General features: G+C 37.4%; 2 protein-coding genes across 2 annotated transcripts in view; one reads left to right on the top strand and one right to left on the bottom strand.

Annotated features, from left to right (window-relative positions):
• Window positions 1-24,458, top strand: part of LOC306872949 (uncharacterized protein) — an 819,728-nt gene that overhangs the window by 577,690 nt on the left and 217,580 nt on the right. The window lies entirely within an intron of this gene.
• Window positions 1,307-15,367, bottom strand: LOC306872255 (microfibril-associated glycoprotein 4-like; the record flags this gene model as incomplete). The annotated part of the gene is made up of 5 exons (XM_079420752.1): window positions 1,307-1,563; window positions 1,862-2,029; window positions 2,431-2,527; window positions 15,067-15,267; window positions 15,353-15,367. The coding sequence occupies 5 exons, from the start codon at window positions 15,365-15,367 to the stop codon at window positions 1,307-1,309; spliced, it is 738 nt and encodes a 245-aa protein (XP_079276878.1).

Genomic DNA, 24,458 nt, shown 5'->3' with positions numbered 1-24,458 from the left:
AAAATGAGCGGACTCCAAGCAACTGCTTATAAATCTCTCATTATGCTATATTATCACCAAATATTGGATTCATTATTTTTGTCAACTTGTTTTCTTTCATTTAGAACTGGTTTTGTGTTTCTATTTGCATCTGATTAATCATAAGCCTCATTTATCCGAAAGTAGGCACCTCATTTTTTGGGTGAATTTTTTTTTTTTATGAATAATTTTCACAATATGAGATAAAAAAATTATTAAAATTTGCACTGTTTTTCACACTAGTGTGCTTTAATGTTTAATCAGGAAGTTTGCTTCTAAATGCTTTTATTTTGTACAAAAGTCACACTTGTCAAAAATGGCCGGCCATTGAAAGTGAATGGGGAAGAATGAAAGTAAGAGAAACAACTACTGTTCAGGAGCATGTTGGGCTGGTACACACACACACACACACACACACACACACACACACACACACCTCAACTGTGAGTATTACACCTACTTCATCCTACCCTGAACTGCATATAATATGCTTTTATGGATCTGATATTATAACTGGATTTTTCCACTTTTTCCAATTATATTTCACTTTTTTCATGTTAAAGTCATTTGGATAGTAAAATTGGAAAAAAATGACTAAACAAACTAAAAAAAAAAATCACTGACATTCAACTGCTTGTGTAAGATTGCACAGAGACACTCGCAACTTGTGTGAAGCTATTTTATTTTTTTTATCATACGCAATTTATGGACAGCAAGATCAAAATCTCTGGACAAAGATGAATCTCTCTAGTGCACATACACTGAAAAAAATAATACATTGAATTTACAATTTTTTTTAAGGTAAGTGGTTGCAATCCATTTATTTTAACTACATTTAAATAAATTTTACTGAAAGTTAGTCAACTAAATTTGATTATTTAAATGTAGCTAAAATAAATTGATTGCAACCACTTACCTTATAAAAAAATTGTAAATTCAATGTATCATTTGTTTCAGTGTATGTCAAGTTCCTGTGTCTGCGCACACTGTCAGTTGCATTTTACTTTGAAAGGCTATGTGTTTAGCTGTATTCATACTCTAAGCCAGAAGCTTGCAACATCAATCCTGGAGAGCACCAGTCCTGCGAGTTTTGCTCCAACTTTGATAATAACTCACCTGCCTGTAGTGTTCTAGTAACCTTTAGACCTTGATTAGTAGGTTCATGTGTGTTTGATTAGAGTAGGGGCTGAACTCTGCAGGACTGTAGCACTGCAGGACCAATGTTGGCCATCCCTGATCAAAGCAACAGAAGTTAAGTATACTTTGGGATCTCAACACTGCAATATTTCTAAGATATATTTTTAATCTTCATGGTGATGGATTTCATGCTGACAGCGTGATTCTCCTTCCAGGTGTACCAAGTAACACCAATGGCATAATGAGTATCATCTTCTCCCCATAAATACATGCCATTGGGGTTTGTACTGTGACAGTTATTGTACCAGAATGCGCCAAGATACTGTTTAGCGCAATGATCTTCATTGGAGTCTTGATCTTTGTCAAAAGTAGAGAACTTCTGTCCATTGTGAATGGTCAAAGAGTCACCTGCACAGAGAAGAAATATCATTAACAGGATTAACATAATATATAACAGTCATATTCCTACTTGTTTAGCCAGTCAGGTTTTGCAACAAATATTGGATTTTTCACTTCACAGGCTTCATTTTACCCAGATAATGCTATCAGAGCAACATATCCAACATCTCACATTGCTAACTGAAATAAGCAAAAATTGCAGATATTAATCTCAAGTGTTCATTTATAGAACGAGACCTGTGAATTAAATTACAAGAACAGTTGAAAGTGCATTGTGTGTTTACTCATGTGAATAAAGGTGTCTTACCTGCTCCTCCATCAGTGAATCCTGAAACATGCAGTTTATATCCAACACATTCACAATCCACAGAGAAAGACAGGTACAGAGCAAAACCTCTCCTTCCTTCAAAGTCCTCCAGATCCACTCTCAGCATGTACTTCCCATTCCGTGTCAACTGGCACATGTTCTCCAGCCCTGATCATACACACACATGAAGAACACGTTCAACCAAACTCTGGACATGAACATCTATACACACACACACACACACACACCCCTATATGAAGAATATGCAAGCTGCATTGGGCCCCCAAAACACCAGGGGGCCCCCTTGCTCTCAAAGATGTTTTAATTTTAGTTTTGTTTTTGAATATGGCCAGTGGTTGTGAAAACATGAATACTCATTTCTTTGAATGTGGTGCACTGTCGCCCTTTCTACATAAATATCAGTCAAATCATGTAACGTGAATGTCATACAGTCTCTTGGTCGAGTAAAAAAAAAACGAGTTTAAAGCATACCGAGTCACGGAAGAGATACTGTTTCTCGAGCGCTTTCCGTGAGTGCAAACACACAGACACACACTGTGAGATCTTACCCAGCCAGTATTCACTCTCCACATTTCCAAATCCTCTCTTGTACTGATTCCACGGCCGATAGAAATTCACACTGCCATCCATTCTCCTCTGAATCACCTGTGATGAGTTTATATAAAATATATGATAATGAATGTTCTGATGTGTGTTTAATGATCTAAAGCAGGGATGGGCAACTTTGGTCCTGGAGGGCCATTGTCCTGCAGAGTTTAGCTCCAGCCCTATTTAAACACTTGTCTGTAGCTTTCTAGTGATCTTGAAGACACTGATTACCTTTTTCAGGTGTGTTTGTTTCGGATTGGAGCTAAACTCTGCTAGACAGTGGCCCTCCAGGACCGAAGTTGCCCAGCCCTGATCTAAAGCATTGGTCTCAAACTCAATTCCTGGAGGGTGTAGCGTTTGGGCCGATCAGACAAACAACTATTTGTTATGTTTAACAAATAATCTCTTATGCCCCCTCACCCAACCAAAGTGCCAACTATGAGGGTCTGTGGACCCTTCCCACAAAATGCATCTAACACCTAAGAAAGGCAGAACAGGCCTCTGGTTCCATGGCAACCCATCTGATAACACTAATCTTATTGCTCAAAGGAATGCAGGCAGAGCAACTCTCACTACCTTTTTCCTATAGGAAAGACATTATGCCATAAAAATGGACTCTTCTCTAATTAATTCATAGAAAAACCTTTCTTTGAATGAACACATATCTTCAGGTCATTGGGTATATTATTACTGTCTATATTGTATACTGTTTTATGCATGCTTACGATAGATCACTGGTTAAGATCACCTCACTCATACCATGTTTGGGCTCTATCAATTCGTCTTTGGATGATCTAATTGAGAGTGGATATTACATGTTGATACCTATGCAACATATTACTGTCCTAAGAATCTTTAGTAGTTTGTGCATTAACCCCAGGCGAATTACCTATGCAAATTACCATGTTCAGAGACAAAGAATTGTAAAACTTTCCCTCCAAAAGTTCAAGACACCATTGGCTATTTGACACCCCGGAGGTGTGACCTCTATAGCAGATAAAGCTCTCACATCAGTGACCCGCCTCCAGTCTGCGGTTCTGTTAGATCCTAATAGGATGAGAAGGATGTGAGCTCCTCAGTGACCCTTAAGTTTTGCGCCAGGCCTTGCGGCCTTGACCTTCCATTCAACCAAGGATCCTCGGATCTCAGCAGATCTCTTTCTTAGCTCTTTTTCCATTTCTACCTGGGAAGAAACTCCCAATTACCACCGAGCCAGAATAACATCTTTGGGAGTTCATCCTTGAGAGGCTCATCCTTCAGGGTGGAGTTAGCTGTGGAGCCCACTCACAGTTCTCCCGATGCGGCGATCCAAGGGGATGTCAGAATTCTCGTCAGCCACACCCAGTACCTCACGCCCGTTCCCGGAGCATCCTGGGCTGATATGCAGCGTGCAGGAACCCTCGCTGATGTCGTTGCGAGTGTCGTGGTTTGCTTGCGGTCCTTCCGAGGCAGCATTTCCCATTCACGGTCCTCCCAAGGCAGCGATGCTCGCTTGCGATCCTCCCGAGGTGGCCGGCTTTCCTCCCGAGGCGGCGGTGTCCGCTCACAAAACTCACGAGGCGGCGATATCCGCTCGCGGTTCTCCCAAGGCAGCGATGTCCACTCACGGCCCTTCCAAGGCAGCGGTGTCCGCACACAAGGCTCCCAAGGCAGCGGTGTCCGCTCACAAGGCACCCGAGGTGGCGGTGTCGGCTCACAGGGCAACCGAGGTGGCGGTGTCCGCTCACTATTTCCCAGAGGCGGCAGCACCAGCTCTTGAACTTTGCCCTGCCCCACCCTGGTCATCTGCCAGGGTCCCGGAGCCTCTCGACCCTCCCTGGCTTAACCCACCCTATCTGTCCTCGCCTCCTGCTCTGCCGGTACATCCTGGCACCATAGTCTACTTCTGTCTCCAAGCCTTCTTCCGCTATAGGGGCCTGGCCCGCCATCCCTCCCCCGGTCAACCTCCTTTCCACCTTTCCTCCTGAAACTTTGGGGTTTTTGTTGGAACATCTGGAAGCCGTTCCTCAGAGGAGGGGTTCTGTCAGGGGTCCGGGCTTTGTGTTTCTCCCTCTCACCACCAGAGGTCGCCATCACCCATCCTCCCGGACTTCTTTACCTTAGCTCCACACACCTGTACACCTACTCATACAAACACACAGCTGCTGCCCATTCTGAGGGCTATTTACACTCCTTCCCCACGCCTCTCTGGGCTGATTATTAGTTGTTGATTGTGTTGATACATGCACTGTTTTGCCGTTTAATGTAATAGGAAATTATTTTCTTTGGCCAAGAATATATACTTTCTTAGAGTTGATATGAACTTACGCTGAATGTTCGCTGGATGAACAGATAAGTTGATGGCAGTTTAATTCTGCTACAGTTATTACTGTCAGCCAATCATTGTAATTAATCATAATTAATTGTAATTATTTATATACAATTCCCTTTTGAGCTAATTTGCTACAAGGGCTCTGCACAGTTTTGCTCCAACCCTAATCAAACACACCTGATCCAGCTAATAGAGGTCTTCAGGATCACTAGAAACTTCCAAGCAGGTGTAAGTTGGAGCTGGTTGGAGCTAAACTCTGCAGAGCTGTGGTCCTCAGGAATTGCGTTTGAGACCACTGTTCTAAAGTCACATTTGTACCGTCCATCCTCCATTGTCTTCATCGTTCCCATCTGAGATCATGTGACAGTAAACCAAGACAGGAGCGTCACCTGCTGGATAAATGGTGTAAATCCCACTGAGCATTTCTCCTGAGTTATAAATATCAGAACAGTCCAATGGCATGGATTTATAGTCACTTCCCAATACAGCCGAGAGAAAAGTGGCCAAAAGCACCATCAACTACATGTGACAGAGAGAGAAAGACATAAACTTCAGACTAAAGAATTAAACAAAGAAGAAAGATTTTGGACCAGTGGTTCAGGGTAATGAATGAAACACATAAACTTACTGCCATCTTCTCAGTCTCTCCTCAGCACATCACAGCAGAGATCTGTTTTATCTTGATTGATTGAAGATCCAGACTTTTTTGTGAGGTAAATGAAGAAAGAATCAGTAACTCCGTTTGTGTTCTTCTGTCTGACACAAACACTCTTTATATATCTGTCAGATTATCAGGCTCCTCCTCTCTGTCTTTATGACATGTTCAAGATTAAGTAAATGTATGTTAAAAAAGGAAAGTATATACAAACATTTTCATTCTTGCAAATTTCTTATTGTTGACAGTTAATGCTGACAGATCAAATGTTTTTTTTTCTATAAACATAAATAATGAGATTAATTATTATGATTCATTGTGTTATTATTTTATATGTTAATAAAACACAATAAGGAAATTAACTTTAAAACAATATACATATTTTACACTGAAAGCATCACATTAGATCAGTAAAAACCAATATTAGTAATAACTAATAGTTCATCAGTCACTGGAGGTGAAATGCTAGTCTGTTCCCCATGACAAACATCAGGACTTGATCATATCAGCTGTACATTTAAATTTCAACATGTCATAACATTTTATTGTGAGAAGGAAACATGAATCTAAGTTAGCAATTGCTCATAATCATTAACATATTTACTGTTATCCATTCCTCCTTATAAGCTTTATCTTTAGAGAAATGATCTCAAAGTTCTCAAAGTAAACAAGATTTTTATTAAGGTGCTGAAGTCCATATCAACGTATCAGAATGAAAAGCAAAAGGTTTACACATTCATATTACTTCAAAATAAATCTTATGCAGGTTTTCATGTGTTCTTACTGAAAAGTTTGTAGATGCTCAGGATTACAGGTGTCGACATGGATGAGATACATTAGGCATTAAAGATTTTGTCTCTAAAACCAATTACAGTGTCACATGTTTGAGTTCCTGTTTGTCCATATTTGGTTTAGTTCCTGTTATAATTATTAGTTTCCAAGGTTTTTGATTAATTACTTGGTCCGCTGTAATATGTCTTCCCATGTTCCTGCGATGGATTTCTTGTCATTAAAATACTGTTTATTCTGACCTACTCCTTGTCTCCTTGCTCCTATGAATCGTGGCATACAGTAGGCTGTTGTCAAGACCAGCAAACAGAAAAATCATTTCATTTCTGTAAGTTTAAACTTTATTATGTAAAATGTCAGTTCAAAACTATTGGAAGTCAAGCTGCAGCCTTATCCAAAAAGTGTAATGGCTAATGCTATCGTTCCGCTTTGGTGATATGCAGGGAAGGAGACCAGAGTCTATTTTTAAAAAAATGTTCTTGAATGATGTCAATGAAGGAGAGGCTTCACTACGCTGAATAAATAGCTTTTGTGAGTAAACAAGCTTATCAAACGGGCCATGAAATAATTTTCTGAGGTCCTCTTATAATGTTATCAAGATTTTTACATCAAAAAACTATTTAGAAGTAATAAGCCATTTTCTGTACTGTTTTTAACCCCCCTCATCAGAACGCTCTGTTTGCATGGCGTATTGTAGACTCGTAAGTAAAGACCCTCGTTTAAACGTACAAAGTTTGCAAGAGACAATGGTGACTATCAACACGGAAAGGTATATTTTTGGAAGGATGGAAAACCTGAGTCCAATGCGTTCCATCGTAGTCGGGCTGCTACCTCTGGTTTTCGCAGGCGCAGACAACCTGGTGATAATAGAACTTGGGCTTCTTCAACCTCATGTGATTCTGACTCCGATCCTGTTGGACGAAGGCAAAATGGTCCCACTTTTACAGGCCGTACTCAGCCCGAGAGTTATGGAATGAATCGGAGGGTAAATCGATCAAGAAGAGATGTAGAAGGGGCAAGCGGAAAAGGCCTTTCTCTACCTCCACGGATGACAAGGAGCAACCAGGGGATGCGTTAATGAACTTTTCAGATAAGTCACTCTCAAAACCTTGTGTTACTGCTCTGAGCAAGGGACTTTCCTTTATTCCTACTACTGAAACTAATGATTTTGACACTATGATTGACTTTCACAAATTCTTTAGGACATTGAGACTTCGGGAGTTCTTTGGTACAAGTGAACAGTTGTCCGCATCTAATGATGTTCCGCCTGTTACCACACAGGGTGTTACTCTTGAACAGTCTATGGCTCGTCTTCCTTTTAAAAGGAAATCTACCTTTATTCCATCTAAGAATAGAAATTCGTCCTTAGACACTTATTGTAGAACCATTAGGCCATTAGGCCATTATTGTAGAACTCTCTAACCATTAGGCCACGACTTCCCCCCTATTTTAAATGAGTTTAAAAATGTTTGCTTTACAAACGGTATATTGATGACATTTTTATGATTACTAAGGCTACACCTACAGAAATGTTGACGTTTTTTAATTATCTTAACTCAAGGGCCGAGCATGTGAATTTTACTATGGAATGCGATCCAGTAAGCATCAGTTTTCTTGATGTTATCCCAGCAGGCACTGGCCTCAATGTAATGCCAGATTGACGTTGGACCCCAACGTCGGAGAGACGTTGAATTTTGGTTGAAAATGAAAATCGGGTTGACGTCAGAACTCAACGTCAGATTCACTGTGAAAAAAAAACAAGTTGACCTAACCTATCACACTCAACTTTTTAAGTTAACTCAAACAGCAACCAACAACTTTTAGTTACTTTAATTTTAGTTCATCTAATGAATAAAAGTCAGTCTACTGATTGTTAAAAGATCTGTCAGAGAAACCAAAAATGTTTTAGCAACACTCTTTTTTGTTTTAACAATACTCTTTCTTTCAGATTTATATTTATTTTCAAAGTTTTCTACTTACTATGGGTAGTATTTGCCTCTTAAAACTAAAAGCAAACATTCATGCTAATGAACAAATATATTAAACAAGTTTTAATGAGATGCAAATATACAGTACCTCAGCACATGATTCTCAAACATGGTGAAGATCAACACATTTTAAATCAGTAAAAATATGAACTCTGATCCACATGGCAGCAGCTACATAAATTAGGCCAGCAAAATATAAAACAATGATAATATTTTAATAATAATTAACATAAAATGTTTTCAAGCTGCAATGCATGCTGGGAACTTGTGCAATGTTGTTCAATGTAAAATTATTTAAGATGACTCGATTAGAAATGTTCTACTAACCAATGTAAAAAAGTAGCCTGAACAAAGAATTTTTAGAAGTCAGTTTAATTTTTGGTGTGAACTGAACAAAAATACTCTAAACATGTCGTTAGCAAAAGTTGTTTTGTTTACCTTACTTAGATACTCAAGTATTTGTTCACAACATATCCAAATGTTCTCCAAACTTTTCAAATCGAGTCATCTGAACAAACAATTTTGTGACGTTGTGTTGACGTTACCATTATGACGTTTAGGAGACGTTGGGTTTTGGTTGCCACACCTGACGACTATATATCAGTATTTGACGTCAATATGACGTTGGCTTAAGACGTTGGCTCAACGTTGGATTTTGGTTACTTCACAACACAACCTAAAAACAACAAAATATCAACGTCAACTGACGTCGGTCTTGGACGTCAAATAAAGTTGTCATTAGACGTTGGCTTGACATTGAATTTTGGTCACCTGACGTCGCGACCTAAATCTAACCTAATGGGTAATCCAGCTCAGACGAGCAGCCATCCGGACCTGCAGCCTCTCAGCGCTAATCACAGACCAGCTTGTCAGACTGGTGGTACAAAGCGGCAAAGGCGTTGGATGGGGGTTTGGGAGGTGAATGCATATCTGCATATATGTGTGTATATGTGTGTGTATGTGAGTTTGTGTATTTGTAAGCCTGGAGATCTGCCACGCTGGTATTCAAAACAAGTTGTCTCAGTCCGCAGATTGTGATAGCGGCACAGCAATTGTCATGGAAACGGCCTTGATTGGGACCCAGACGGAGTCGACAGTCACCAGGTGTCTGTGGGAGGGGTCAGGAAGCAAGAGCGTCTCACTGCAGTGCTCTTCCGGGTGGTTGTTTTCAGCACGACCTTGTCCGAGGCAGTTCTGCTTGTTTAGGGAAGCCGAAAGAAGATAAGATTGCAATTGTTTGGTCTTGGTGCGAGCAGCTGCATACCAATTTCACAGCTACTCTCTTTGTCCATTCTGGTCTCCAAATCCATCAATTTTTCTCAGCTAAGCCGTGAGCTTCTCCGTGATAGAATCCATATTGCGGTTGATAGTTTCAGTCTCAGTGCTGACCGCTCTGCCCACTGCTTCAATCACGACGGGCAGCCTTGTGAGGCTTTGGACAGCTGTTCCCGTCTTCTGAATTCTCTGATAACCCAGGGCAAAGCCTAATCCAATCAGCAGGAAACCCGTTATCATGGTTCCAAATAGGTAGATGTCTTCAATGTCCTCCACGGAAAGAGCCGCCAGACAAACGACCCGCCATCTCTCCCATGCGTCCATCGTGTAGCCAGTAGAGAACGTTCCGGCCGGACAATTGGGCTCCCCCGAACCCAGGGCTCTTGTAGAGAATATGGTATCAATTGCGTTGAGAGACCAGTTGATCAAATCCATGATTTTCCGGTTTGGAGAGCAGTGCAGAAAGAGTCTCTCAGGTGTTAGACAATAGACAAGACGAGAAAGCAAGCAGGGAAGATAAGGGGAGGAGAGCAGAGAAAAAGCGTCCGCCTTCGCTGAGAGCCAAACGAGAACCTGTTATGTAACATGAGTATGGCTGAATAGGCCAGAATTCGAACTTGGGTCAGAACAAATTTCCGTTGTTCTAATAATTCCACAATTTTGTGATGAGTATAAATAGTTACTGGGTATCCCATGGTTATTGTGGACGCTTTTTCATAAGCATAATATACTGCTGCCAGGCCCTGTTGGTAACATGGTGGGTAACCCTGTGCTACATTATCCAACTTTGTGCTGTAATAGGCTATTGGCTGTTTTTTCCTTCCACTACAAGTCTCTTGCATCAGTACAGCTGATGCATATCCATCAGCTCTATTTGCCACATACAAATGAAAATGTTTAGAATAGTCAGCCATTCCCAATGCAGGGGCTTGTTGTAGTTCCTTTTTTATAGTCTCAAATGCTATTAAAGCATCTGTGTTGCATTTCAATGGATTACTTAAATGTTGCAATCCTGCTTGTTTCATGATTTCTCTCAATGGCCCTGTTTTGACTGCATAGTCTTCTATCCAGTCTGCACTAAAGCCAGTCATTCCTAAGAAAGTCATCATTTGTCCTACTGTTTGAGGCAATGGTGTTTTACTTATGCCTTCTAATTGAGCTGGAGCTATAGCTCGTGTGTCAAATGCAATCAATCTTCCTAAGTATTCAACTTGTGGCTGGCAATACTGCAATTTGTTTTTGGACACTTTATGACCTCCTTGTGCTAATTTCGTCAAGACCTTAATAGAATCTTGATGACATTGTTCTAGTGATGTAGAACAAATAATCAAATCATCCATATATTGTAATAGTGTACTGTCTATCATAAGACCTTCCAAATCTGCTTTTAGAATTTGATTAAATAAATGTGCCGAATGTTTAAACCCTTGTGGGATTCTGGTATAAGTATACTGTTTACCAGCATATGTAAATGAAAATAAATATCTACTCTCTTCTGCTAGTGGAACACTGAAGTAGGCCAAACAGAGATCAATTACTGTAAAGTACTTTGCTTCAGGATGGACATTCGTCAGTAGCATGTGCGGGTTTGGTACCTCAGTTGGCATATCTTCTACGATTTCATTGATTGCTCGTAAGTCATGCACAAGACGCCACCTGTTTTTGTCTGCTTTTATCACAGGCATAATTGGAGTGTTACAATAACTTGTTGTTTCTATTAATACTCCTGCCTTCACTAACCCTTCAATAGTGTTTTTTATACCTGCTTCAGCATCAGGACGCAAAGGATATTGCGACTTTCTGGGCAGACGTGCATCTGGCTTAAGTTGTACTCTCACTGGGTTTGCTGATTTTATTAATCCTATATCTGAGTCATGTTGAGACAATAGTTCAGTTGGTACCTGTCATTCTACTTCTTTAAATAGATCAGTGTCAGGAGCCTCTATCAATTCAGATGTTGCAGACATCTGCGTCAGTTTCTTGTGACTAATAACTACTTCCTGAGGAATTCCCATCAAACTAGTTGCACACAAAAGTTTTATGTAATTTTTGTCAGCTGAGTGAAAAATCAACGGATGTTCTGTTGGTTCCCATTTACATTGTTCTGCCTTTTTCATCATGGGTCCTAAATCTTTTGCTTCCCAATTTGTTCCTACATATACTGCAATATTTGGGACAGAATCAGTTACATTGAACCATTTTTTAACAAATTCACAATCTGGCATATTTAAAGCTGCTCCCTGTTTACCTATTATTATGTACTGTAAGACTATTTCAATTTGTTGTCCTTTTGTTTCTTCCTGAAACAAATCATTATTGATATAAATTTTTCCTAATCACATTCACTCCTTCTAGTCCCTTTATTCACACAGGGCTCATTCTTTCATTCTGTGCCCCTTTATTTATAGGGTTCATGCAGTCAATCATCCCTCTCAGGTGTGGCACTAGCTGCGTCCCACCCAAGGGGGGTCCAAGAGCAGGTGCGCAGCTTTTACCCACTCAATACGGGATTTATTTATTTTTCATACAACCTCAATCATTCACGCAGACACAAACACAGACACAGACAATAAATCAGACTACACCACGCTCCTCTAGAACGACCTGCGTCTGTACTGCTCACTCTTTTACTGATGCACTTCCTCAACACAGTAAAAACAACACCCTGCAGGATTTTTGCCTTATCCTAAGGACTTTGCGCGCTTTCCTCTACTTTATCTGCTTAACGTTTAATGTTATCCTCAAGGCCCATTAACAATAAACAGATTATTACATGCAATTAGTTATTCTGGAATCAAAACCCCCTTTTTTTTTCTCTTTCTTTGTTCTTTAAATTTGGAAGAGCAATTTTAAGTGACCTTACCACCAAGGGCAGCCTAGCAAACAACACAAACCAATTATATGAGCAAAAACTGCTTACCTTGTAGTGGCCACTTACTTTGTGTTGTCTGTCAAGCAAGCCCAACGTGGTCCCTCACACTCTGCTCCTTTCCAATCCTGTTCGTGACGCCAATTTGTGGTGGCTTCCGCCTTTTCTATGAAGAATCATTCTCAAAATCTTGGGGTTTCGATACCAGAAAATAGACTTTACTATAACAAGAAAATAAAGCCGAGAAGTCTTCTGCAGAAAAGTTCTCCAGAATGTTTTCTGTCTTCTCTTTAAATAGTATTTTCTCTAGGCGTGTTCAATACATTTCAGACACACATTTTACCTTTTTAGGCCGTGTTTACCTTATATATACAATTTAGTCTCTCTCTAGGGAGAAGCTATACGTGTTATAGTAAAGAAAGAGGCCCCCTTCCACATTCTGCACATTTCATCCGTGCCTGCCTTCAACACACACATTTACATTTATTCATTTAGCTGACGCTTTTATCCAAAGCGACTTACAATTGCTATATATGTCAGAGGTCGCACGCCTCTGGAGCAACTAGGGGTTAAGTGTCTTGCTCAGGGACGCATTGGTGTCTCACAGTGGATTCGAACCCGGGTCTCTCACACCAAAGGCATGTGTCTTATCCACTGCGCCACCACCACACATGCACATGATGATAATGGAAGAATAACTTGATATATAAATGGATAAATTCACATTAATTATACTTGATTAATTCACCTTTTGACTAATAAAAATCTACTTCAACAGTAAATCTGGAAAAATAAGACACATTTGTGATACACAAAAATAGAACACAATATATTGTTTTCATATTTATTTTTTACGGGTGTTTTACCAGTATTTTGAATTTTACACCTCATTGCATTGTGTTTTAGAGTAAACAGAAATGTCCATAAATTAATGGATAAAGTCGTGTGTAATGAGCTGCCAGTACAGTTATTTTACGGATTTATTACAGTGTAGAGTAAAATAATAACACACGTATTGTCCTGGAAACACTTTTGTTTCTAGGATAGGCTTTTGATCTTCAGGCTAAAGGATTTCAAACTGACAGCCAAATTCTCCGCCCAGCTGTGCCAAACAACACCAATGCCGTTATGGGTGGGATCTTCTCCCCATAAATACACACCGTTGGGGTTTGTAGTGAGACAGTTTGCATACCAAAATGCCCCAAGATGCAGTTTGGCACAGTTGCTTTCACTGGAGTCTTGATCTTTGTCAAAGGTGGAAAACTTGAGATCATTGTGTGAGCTCAACGAGTCGCCTGCAGAGAGAAGAAATATTAACATAATATGAGTCACGTTTAGCCAGATTTCACAATAAATATTCTCTGCTCAGAGGATTTTTACCTATATAATGTTATCAGAGCATATTCAACATCTCACGTTTCGCTGACAGAAAAGCTTATTTCAGATATTAATATCCAGTTTTCGTAACATACAACACTAATGTAATACAAATAGACATTCATATAACAATATTAGATGTAAATTACAACCCTAATTGACAATAAACGTGGAACACACAACACTTTTATACATTATTTATTTAACATACATACTTATTTACATTTCAAATTTGCACATATCAGAACTGTACATACATAATTGTCTATGTTATATTGTGTTTTGCTATTTTGTACGTAGTCTATTTTGTATTTGTATATTATTCTTTATTATCTGTGTCCTGTCCTGTTGCTGTCTTCTGTTGCACTGTGGAGCTTCTGTCACTACAACAAATTCTTCGTATGTGTGAACATACCTGGCAATAAAGCTAATTTTCATTCTCATTCTCATTCTAATGAACATAACTGGTTAGAAAAAAATAAGAAGAAAAATAGTTATATATAAAAAAAAAAAAAGAAACATAAAATGTGGAATCTAACTCAGGGACTTCTGGGAATGTCAATTTACAGTTTTTCACTGTAAATTATACTCTCTTTTCACTTCCAAAAATTGTATGTTACCATAAAATTAAATGAAATGTCTATCACAGTTTTTCACTGAATATAGTAAGGGAATTTACCGTTAGCCAATTTTTTTTTTTCAGTGAACTGCTTGCATTCTTTCTCAGCTTTGGCTTTGGCTAAGATGTTAATTAGGGTAAGTACATTATCAGCAGTTGTGTGTCTGTGTATGTGTGTGTGTGTGTGTGTGTGAAATATTCCTTTAATTAAAATTAAATAAACATTTGAAAGTGCATGATCATATGCACATGTACTCCCTGTGAATGAAAGCGTCCTACCTGCTCCGCCTTCAGTGAATCCTGAAACTTGTAGTTGATATCCAGCACATTCACAATCCACAGAGAAAGATGAATACATAGCAAAACCTTTCCTTTTTTCAAAGTCTTCAATATCCACTCTCAGCATGTACTTCCTGTTGCGTGTCAGCTGGTACATGTTCTCCAGCCCTGATCAAACACACACATGAAGAACACCTTCAATCAAACACTGGACATGAACATCCACACACACACACACACTGTGAGATCTTACCCAGCCAGTATTCACTCTCCACATTCCCAAATCCTCTCTTGTATTCTTTCCATGGCCGATAGAAATTTACACTGCCATCCATTCTCCTGTTAATCACCTGTGATGGGTTTATACAGAATATATGTTTCATAATGAATGTTCTGATTGTACTGTCTTTAATGATCTAAAGTCAGATTCATACCGTCCATCCTCCGTTGTCTTCATCTTCCCCATCTGAGATCATGTGACAGTGAACCCAGACAGGAACGTCACCTGATGGATAGATGGCGTAAATCCCACTGAGCGTTTCTCCTGAGTTATAAATGTCAGAACAGTCCAATGGCATGTATTTACAGTTCCCTCCCAATACAATTGGGAGAAGAGCCACCAAACACACCATCAACTACACAAGACAGAGAGATTAAACTTAAACAAATATGAAAGTTTAGACCAGTGGTTAAGTGTAATTGACACAATGAAGGAATCACAGAACTTATTACCATCTTCTTAGTCTCTCCTGAGCAGTTAACAGCAGAAATCTATTTTGTCTAGAAAAGTAAAAGAAACATCTTCACATAATATATTTTATTATCAGAAAATTCCTGAATGTTCAGTGAGGTAAATGAAGAATAAAGCAGTAACTCACCGTTTGTGTTCTTCAGTCTGAGACAAACACTCTTTATATATCTGTCAGATTCTCAGGCTCCTCCTCTGTCTTTATGACATTATGATGTTAGAAAAGTAAACTACATATAAACATTATTTATTTTCAACCGTTACATTCCTGTGTTGACAAAATGAATGTTGACAGATCAGATGTTTTCATTTTGACTCTATATACAGAAATAACGAGTTTAGAGTTTCTTGTTTATAAGTCACTCAATGGCCCAGGACCTAAATATATTGCTGATATGCTCACTGAATATAAACCGGACAGACCACTCAGATCATTAGGATGGAGTCAGTTAGAAATACCAAGGGTTCACACAAAGCAAGGGGAGTCTGCTTTTAGCTATTATGCTGCCCGCAGTTGGAACCAGCTTCCAGAAGAGATCAGATGTGCTAAAACATTAGCCACATTTAAATCAAGACTCAAAACTCATCTGTTTAACTGTGCATTTGTTGAATAAGCACTGTGCTATATGTCCCAACTGACTGCAATGAATTTTAAGTATAATAATTTTCTTTAAATTTATTTTAAATCAATTTCTATATCATTTTAAAATTCCTTGTTTTTATTATTTTTATTTCCATGTTTTTATTGATTTTTAATGACTATTTCACTTCCTTTTATGTAAAGCACTTTGAATTACCACTGTGTATGAAATGTGCTATATAAATAAACTTGCCTTGCCTTGCCTAGTGATTATGATTCACTATGGTATTTTATATGGTAATACATCACAAAAAGGGAATGAAATCTGCATTATGTTACAGTGTGTTTCTGATAGATACATTTATAAAATATCAGGATTTTTAAACAGTTTTTTTAAGGAAATGTATCTAGAGCCATGTATCATATTCCCCTACAGGGCTTCAAAAGGAATATGTTTTAGAACTTATTATTTTCTTATTTTATTTTTTACTCTGAAAGCACTAAATTAAATCAGTCATAGGAAGTGAAATCAACTTTGTTTCAACATGTCATAAATATTTTATTGTGAGAAGGACATGTGGATCTAAGACAGCAATTACTCATAATCATTAACAATTTACTGTTATTAAGATAAATTCCCTAAACATCCAAAGGGCTAATAAGCAGGAAACAGTTCAAAGTTCTTAAAAAACTGTCTCCCATTACATTTATGCATTTAGCAGATGCTTTTATCCAAAGCGACTTACATTGCATTCAAGTTACAGTTTTTACATTTTATCAGCTCTTGCTTTCTCTGGGAATCGAACCCATGACCTTGGCGTTGCTAGCGCCATGCTCTACTATTTGAGCTACAGGAAAGCCCCCAAAGCAAACAAATGTTTATTAAGGTACAAAATAAGTAAATCTGAAGCAGATGTTGATATGTTCATAGTTAAACATTTGTAGAAGCTCAGGATTACAGACAATATGACTTGTAGCTGTGCATGTGGAAGTGTGAAGTTACAGAACTGAACTGATTTTGTATATTAGTGTTGACAGCAGCCCAATGTAATCTTTTTTTTTTTTTTAAATGACAGCTTAGCTTCTACTTTAGAAGTAAAAGTAGAGGTTGTCCTTCTTTCCCACATAAATCGTCTCACATTCAAAAACACAAAACAGTTTTTTTCTCAGAACAAACAATGCTAATACAATGCCAGAACCCTTATCAATAATAGCATTAATCATTAGACAACCATCCCCCTTCGATGGTAAACATTTATCTGACAACTATCTTAAAATCAACTGTACAAAGCATAAAATGATCAGCATCTGCTTGTGACAGAGATCATGTTGTTCATGCAGGGATGCATTAGGCCAAGTGTGAATGGCCTCTTCCTTCTTTCCTTTCAACAGTGCCAACTGTCTTTCGAAACGGCTTCTAAATCTTAATAACCCAGTTTTCTTTCTTTAATTAATTAATTTATTATTCATTAATTTATTATTTTTTATGTTAACAAAAACTGGAAACAGACTAGAGTTTGACAGGAACATAACCAGAAACAGAAACTAAATAAAATGTAATAGTTCCAAACAGAAAAGCTTATTTGAAATGGCCATTATCAGGTTAACAACGTTATTTTAATGTTCTGTTTGGTATTTTAATTTTGCAAACAACCAGCTGCGAATTCAATCTATGCAAATGTGACATTGATGCCTTCAAGGAGTGAAATGCCCACACTCAACTGTAAACTCATAATAGATATATCACAATGCCCTGGCGTTAGAGTTTTTCTAAGGATATGTCAGGAACTGCCAAGCATTAGGCTACATTTAATTGTAAAGGAATGGCAGGTAATATGCAGATTTTTGCAGGGCCATCGCTAGTGGGGTGAAAGGTGGTGACGATTATAGGGGCCCACGGTAAATTAGACACAATATTAAACTATTGTAATGATCAATATTATTATGTCAACAGACCTCATCAAAATATTGTTTGCCACTTCAAAGGTTTAATTAAAATAATACATTGATAAAGTTTCAACTTGCAACCACACATCTGCTATCACAATTGTGATAAGTTCCCTGAATTACTTTTCACAATGAACCTCAGAGTGAATTATTCTTTATCTAAGCTGAGTTTTGCCAGAAAGATTAACTTTATTTTCACATTCATAGTCTTCTCAAGAGACAGGTAAGATGAGGGACTGTAGTAAGATGAAAAGAAGCGATAAAGATGCCGCAGCAGATGGTTGGTGAAGAGGAATGGTAGGAGGGAGTACTGAAGGGAATGAAGGTCTGTGATAATGACAGGTTGGAGAAGCAGTTCCTGACACTCTTCTAAACACACAGAGCAGCTGGACTCTTGATTGTCCTGGGTGATTGTAGCTCAGATCCAGCTCTCTTAGGTGTGAGGGGTTTGACCAATCATCACCGATGACCAGAGGTGAAAAAATAAACATTACTGATATGCACAAAGATTTGTGTACAATGTATATAACATATATGAATTGTCTGAATTTACAGATGTTAACTGTACATTATGCTTCAACCACTACACAAAATATATTTGTACTTCAATATATTATGATACAGTATGACCTACTTAAATGTATCTGTAATACAGAGTACTAAAAGTACTACAGTTTAAAGTACAACATCACTGGCCAACACACAACTACACAGATAATAGTAATACAGGAGTTATTTTTTTATGAGCGTGTAGATTAAAAATCATTAGGATATTAAGTAAAGATCATGTTCCATGAAGATATTTTGTAAATTTCCTACCGTAAATATATCAAAACTTCATTTTTGATTAGTACTATGCATTGAACAACTTTAAAGGAGATTTTCTCAATATTTAGATTTTTTTGCTCCCTCAGATTCCAGATTTTCAAATAGTTGTATCTCAGACAAATATTGTCCGATCATAACAAACCAGACATCAATGCAAAGATTATTTATTCAGCTTCAGATGATGTACAAATCTCAATTTTGAAAAACTGACACTTAAAATTGGTTTTGTGGTCCAGCGTCACAAATAAACTTTACACCAGAATCCTGCAGGTCATTGTTACTCAGGTCCAGCTCTCTCAGGACACAGTTTGAGGATTATAGAGCTGATGACACATGATCACAGCTCAGACCAGTGAGATTACAGGACTGTAGCCTGTGTGGACAACAACACAAACTGTTAAATGTGTGTATAAGGTGCATCTTTTAATCTGAAGCACTGATGGCTTTGACTGTGGTAATGTATGTGTACAAACCTAAAAGTTAAACTAGAAAGAAAGAACGTATGACTATAAAACACATTTGAAAGGCTTTTTTAAAGCTTGTTTTTAATAATTTAACTCTTCATAAAACTTAAGAAGTGAAACTTTCCATAATCTATGATATAATGTTATGTATAATCTTTGATATATGACAAGTAGAAATAATAAAATGGGTAATGGTTGAGGTATATATTTACATTTGCTAATATATTTACATTTATTAATTTCTCTGAACTCTTTGAGCCTACAATAAACTATTGTAAATAAGCAAATTAAAAACATTGCAAACATTGTTACTAACATTGTACATAAATTAATACAAAGATGACTATTACAATGCTCTTCTGGTGTTTTTGATCACTAGCATCAGTGCTTCATCAGATCTTCTGTATTTCTGCAGTGCAAAGATCTCTTGAGTTTCTTCTGACATCAGGAGCACAAACACCAGAGCTGACCATTGAGCAGAGGAGAGATGCTGTGCTGAAAGATTTCATGTGAAGTGTGAAAGACCCAAGAGGAACCGGAGGAAAAGGTCCAGATGTCCGTTCTCATTTTGTAAAGCCTTCTTGACTGCAAACTTATGAGGGACTGACGTTTTGACAAGTTTCCATGTCAGTTTTTCTATCCAGGACTGAAGACAAGTATTTTTTCTGTAGATTTCATATTGTAAAAAGAAAAAAAAAACACATAGAGAGCAGCAAGGAGCTCTGGAATGACGTTCTCGCTCTGATGACGTCAGTTTGATGGCTTGGAGAGAATCCTGTTGTTAAGTCTGACGTAAGGACTGCTGTTTCCGGGTCAAAGCCTCTACTCATTTCATTTGAGAATACTATCTCAACAGCCATTTATGAGCACTATTTAATTGATATTACATATTTAAGCTAAGTATTCAAACATTTGCTGTGCACACTACAGTCTCTGTGCTCACAGTGTCTCAGACACTAATATTTAAGCTGAATCATTGCCTGACCATCTGGGTTTTCAGTATGGAGATAAAGTGTATATGTATATTAGGGTGTATATTAGCACAGTTTGTTGTTTTCTTGGTGCATCTGGCAGAGCGTCAGGACCCAGAAGCGAAGATATGAATTAATATTTTTTGGTAATTCATTAAATATTGCAGCTAAAAAGTAGTTTTAGAGAAGAGTACTTTGTACTTTTACTTAAGTACCATTTTGACACCAGTACTTTTACTTGTAATTGAGTATTTTCTTCAGCAATGTAACAGTACTTGTACTTAAGTACAGATTTTCAGTACTCTTTCCACCACTGACTAACAGTAAGTAACTTTGCAACTACATGTCAACTAGCAGTCATTATACTATTAGTAGACTGTCTGCTTAATATTTTATAACACTTTATTTTTATGGGTCCACAACATACAAAATGCTGACTATGAGAAACTTTGCAAGTATGTCAACTTATCGTACTAACCCTAAACCTACCCTAACAGTCTACTCTGAGAGTTAGAAGACATGTAGATGCAAATTAATGAGAATTAGTTGACGTAGTTACAAAGTTACTTATAGTTAGTAGAATGTCTAAAGTGGACTATCAGAATAAAGTGTAACAACTATTTTTTGTTTGTTGAGTATATTATAGTTGTGATATTATTATTATTATTTTGCAGTAATTTTTTTCAGTAATTTATTCACAGTTCCTGAATACCACTTCAGTAATATCGGTGCTTTTATTTAATTATTTTCTTAGTTGGGTATTTAACCAATATTAACTACACATATTTTCATATAATTAATATTAATAAATGTAATGTGTATAGTATTGCTACTACGTTAAATATGCACATAGACTACACAAATCAAGTGTAAGTGAAAGAGACACTTCTGTTAATTGAAAGGGAAAGTGTTAAGTTAAAGCAGTAATGTAATCATGAGCACAAGTTACACACATCTGAGGTACTTAAATAAAATAGTCTAGTGTGTTTGCTTTCTGATTTTGAATGCAAACTTCTTTGCTTTTACTTTTGTAGCTATTTTGCAATTCAGCTCCTGGCACAATGTCATTCACTGTACACCAAGTTAGGGTAACTCAAACGGTTTGAGTAAAGCAATCCCCTTGGCTTAAACCATGTAAGTGTTAAAACATGCAGTTAAGTAATTAAGTGATTAATTAAGTGCTGTTTGAGCATTAGTGATGAACACCTGCTGTTAACAACCAGAATCACTGAAGAAAAGAGAAACATCATCACCTTAGATGAAATCAACTGAAATAAAATGCATTAAATCTCTCAAAATCTGATTAAACAACCCCACAAACCACATCACCAGCTCAACTTATTAATAACCAGACTGAGACATCTACAGAAGATCTGATTGAGAATTAACTAAGGTTAAGATGTTGATTTATTTCATGTATAGTAGCCATGTTAGAGATCAGTGTCTGCTTTAGTTGGGCTCTTGACCCTTGACTTGTGTTATGTTTTTTTTCTACTTTTTCTTTGGCTGTTGTACTCATGTGTCCATAAACATATTTGTTACAACTCAAAAGCGCAGAGATAGTGATGGTGAAATGAAGCTTTTCAAAGCACCAGGGCTTTCCCCTCAAGTGTATGGTAAAAAGGTTCATTACTCGAAGCTTTCCAACACTGCACACACTAATGACATCTTGTGGTCAAAAGGTGAAGGTGATCATGTCCCAGATGGCCCATTATTATAATAATAATCATTATTTTATGTATATTGTTGATTGTTTCATGTAATAAATCACTTTCTGCTCTGAAAACCCCAAAAGCAATGCAATAAAATTCTTATGAAATAAAGTTTTTCTGCGTGGATGCAGTACACAATAGCTTATTAATGAATTCATGAAAGAATTAATAAATGGGACAAATTAACTTGTACAGAAACTTTTTATTTTTATTTTTATGAATGTGCTTTGATCAACACATGCAGCCTTATTCACATAAAGCGTTATCCTTGTTCCTAAACCTATGCATTCATAGGCAAGGCTCATGTAGGCATATTCCGTAAGAAAGCAAATTATTATGAAAACAATGCAAATGCATTTTCAAGTACTTTCAAGCACTTTATCCAAAATCCAAGCACTTTTCAAACCTTGAAAACACTACATTAAAATTCTAGCATTTTCAAGGATTTCAAGCACCCCTACGAACCCTGTTTTCCTTTAAAAAATAATACAGACGATCTAGAAACAATGCAAACTCATAGACAACATTTCAATATACGCAAGTGGGTATTTTATGAAGCATTATTTATGAACCATGAATGATGATGTACTTGTCTCTGGTTCCTGCTCTGAACTGGCGTCTTCACTGGAAACTCTGAAACTCCTCCCAAAGGTCTGCATGTTTGTCAGAACTTAACATAAATACAGCTGCGACAAGCAACTATAGGCCCAAGCACAACAGAGGCAAAATGAGGAGTTAAGCAAGTGTGGAGGGATGAGCATCTGACCGTGATCATGATTTGAAATATAGTTTCAGGGCAACAGATAGTTGCGTTGCCAAGATATTGCACAAAACAGTTCGAAATTAAGTTTTTTAATAACTATTTGCCAGTATGGTATGAAGATGATTTGGGTCAAATCAAATAATTTCTGACATATGTTGACTGAGAAACAAGAAAAGTAATTATCCAGTCTAGCATTGTGTGTGTGTGTGTGTGTATTAGTCACTAAAATATGAACTGTAAATATACATCTCAAGATGTAACCGATTATAGCTACAGAAAGTTCATAAAACATGAAAAGTCTGCATACTTTTTTATACTATTAGAAGTATATATTTGATACAGTGGCTAAACTGACAATTCAATAAGCTTCAACTGGTGCACAGCAGTAATTATTTTATGAATTTCTTCATGTTAGACTCTATGAATAATTTACAGTCACATGACTAATGTAGCACAGGCCTGTCTGTTTTCCTTCTTCCAAGCCACAAATATTTAGATCACCTCTTATTCATATTCTAGGCTTATCTTCTTACCTCTGCATAGTATATTTTATTAAGGTGTATACGTTTTTGATCACTGTCTTGATATATTGTGCCATGTTAAGTGTTTTAAAATGTCCTAAACAGCAAAGTCCCAACCAGAACTCTACTTTGACTCATAATCGATTGGTGCATTTATTGCTGAACAACAACTATCCAGCATTTTGGCTACACATACCTGGTAAAAAAATAGAGAACTGGTTGGCAGTACTGTAACTGAATCACACTCAGAGAAGTGGTGGAATCCATTTGTGCATGCTTATTACAAAAAACAAAGAAAAAAAACAGACCAAGCAGCTAATTCATAGTCAAGGAACAGGCAGGAGTCAATTACAGGTAGACAGTCCAGCAAACAAATCCAAACAGTAATCCAAAAAACATAAATAATCAAACAGAAAAAAAGGATCTTAAACACAAAATCCACTGAACACTGAAATGTTTTGTAAGAGAGAGAACAGGCAATACTTTGTGGTTAGCTTGTAGCGCCACATGGCAGAAATGTGCTGCAAACAGGAAGTGAGCAAAGGGGAAGTGGAGGGAGTCAATAGTCAGGCAAGGACTGGATGAATGAGTGTGTTTTTTAAGTGTTACAAGCTGAAGGAGCCCAGCAGGCACAGGACATCAATAAAACATCTGGTTGATAACGTCGAACAGCCATTGCATTTTGGTTGAGAATGAAAATCGGGTTGTCATCAGTATTATATGCCAATTTGTCATTTTGACTTAACGTTAAATTTTGGTTACACAACCTAAAAACAACAAATATCAATGTCAGCTGACCTCGGTTTTGGACATCAAATTAACATTGACATTACACGTTGAATTGAATTTGAATTTTGGTCACCCGATGTTGCAACCGAAATTTAACCAAATAATGTCTTATGACATTGTGAGGGCATTCCTTTAAAGGTGTGAGGTCATGGGAAAACTATGAATAGGAAAGCATTGTTTAAACTCTAAATCTGTGAAATAAACATGGATTTTAAACTCCATACCTATTAAATTACTGAAGGTGTTTCCTGAAGTCATAGAACGTCCTTTTAACCCTTTAAAAAGCCTTTCAAAAATGGGCCACATTTTGGGTGTTCCCACTCATTTTTTTTAAGAGTTTGCCGTTTTGTTGATGTTAAATTAAACAAAATGATTGGTACTTTATTTGTATAACTAATTTTGTATTTTTATTTTATTACTTTTTATGCTTTGCTGTCCACACGTGTGGAGTATGCAGTTATCAGCTCTTTGTCGCATTGCTTTTAGGGTTTTATGAACAAATT

The sequence above is a fragment of the Barbus barbus genome (genome assembly GCF_936440315.1).
Source record: "Barbus barbus genome assembly, chromosome: 7".
Lineage (NCBI taxonomy): Eukaryota > Metazoa > Chordata > Actinopteri > Cypriniformes > Cyprinidae > Barbus > Barbus barbus.
The sequence above is the reverse complement of the archived record's forward strand: the minus strand, read 5'-3'. Positions and strand labels throughout refer to the sequence as shown.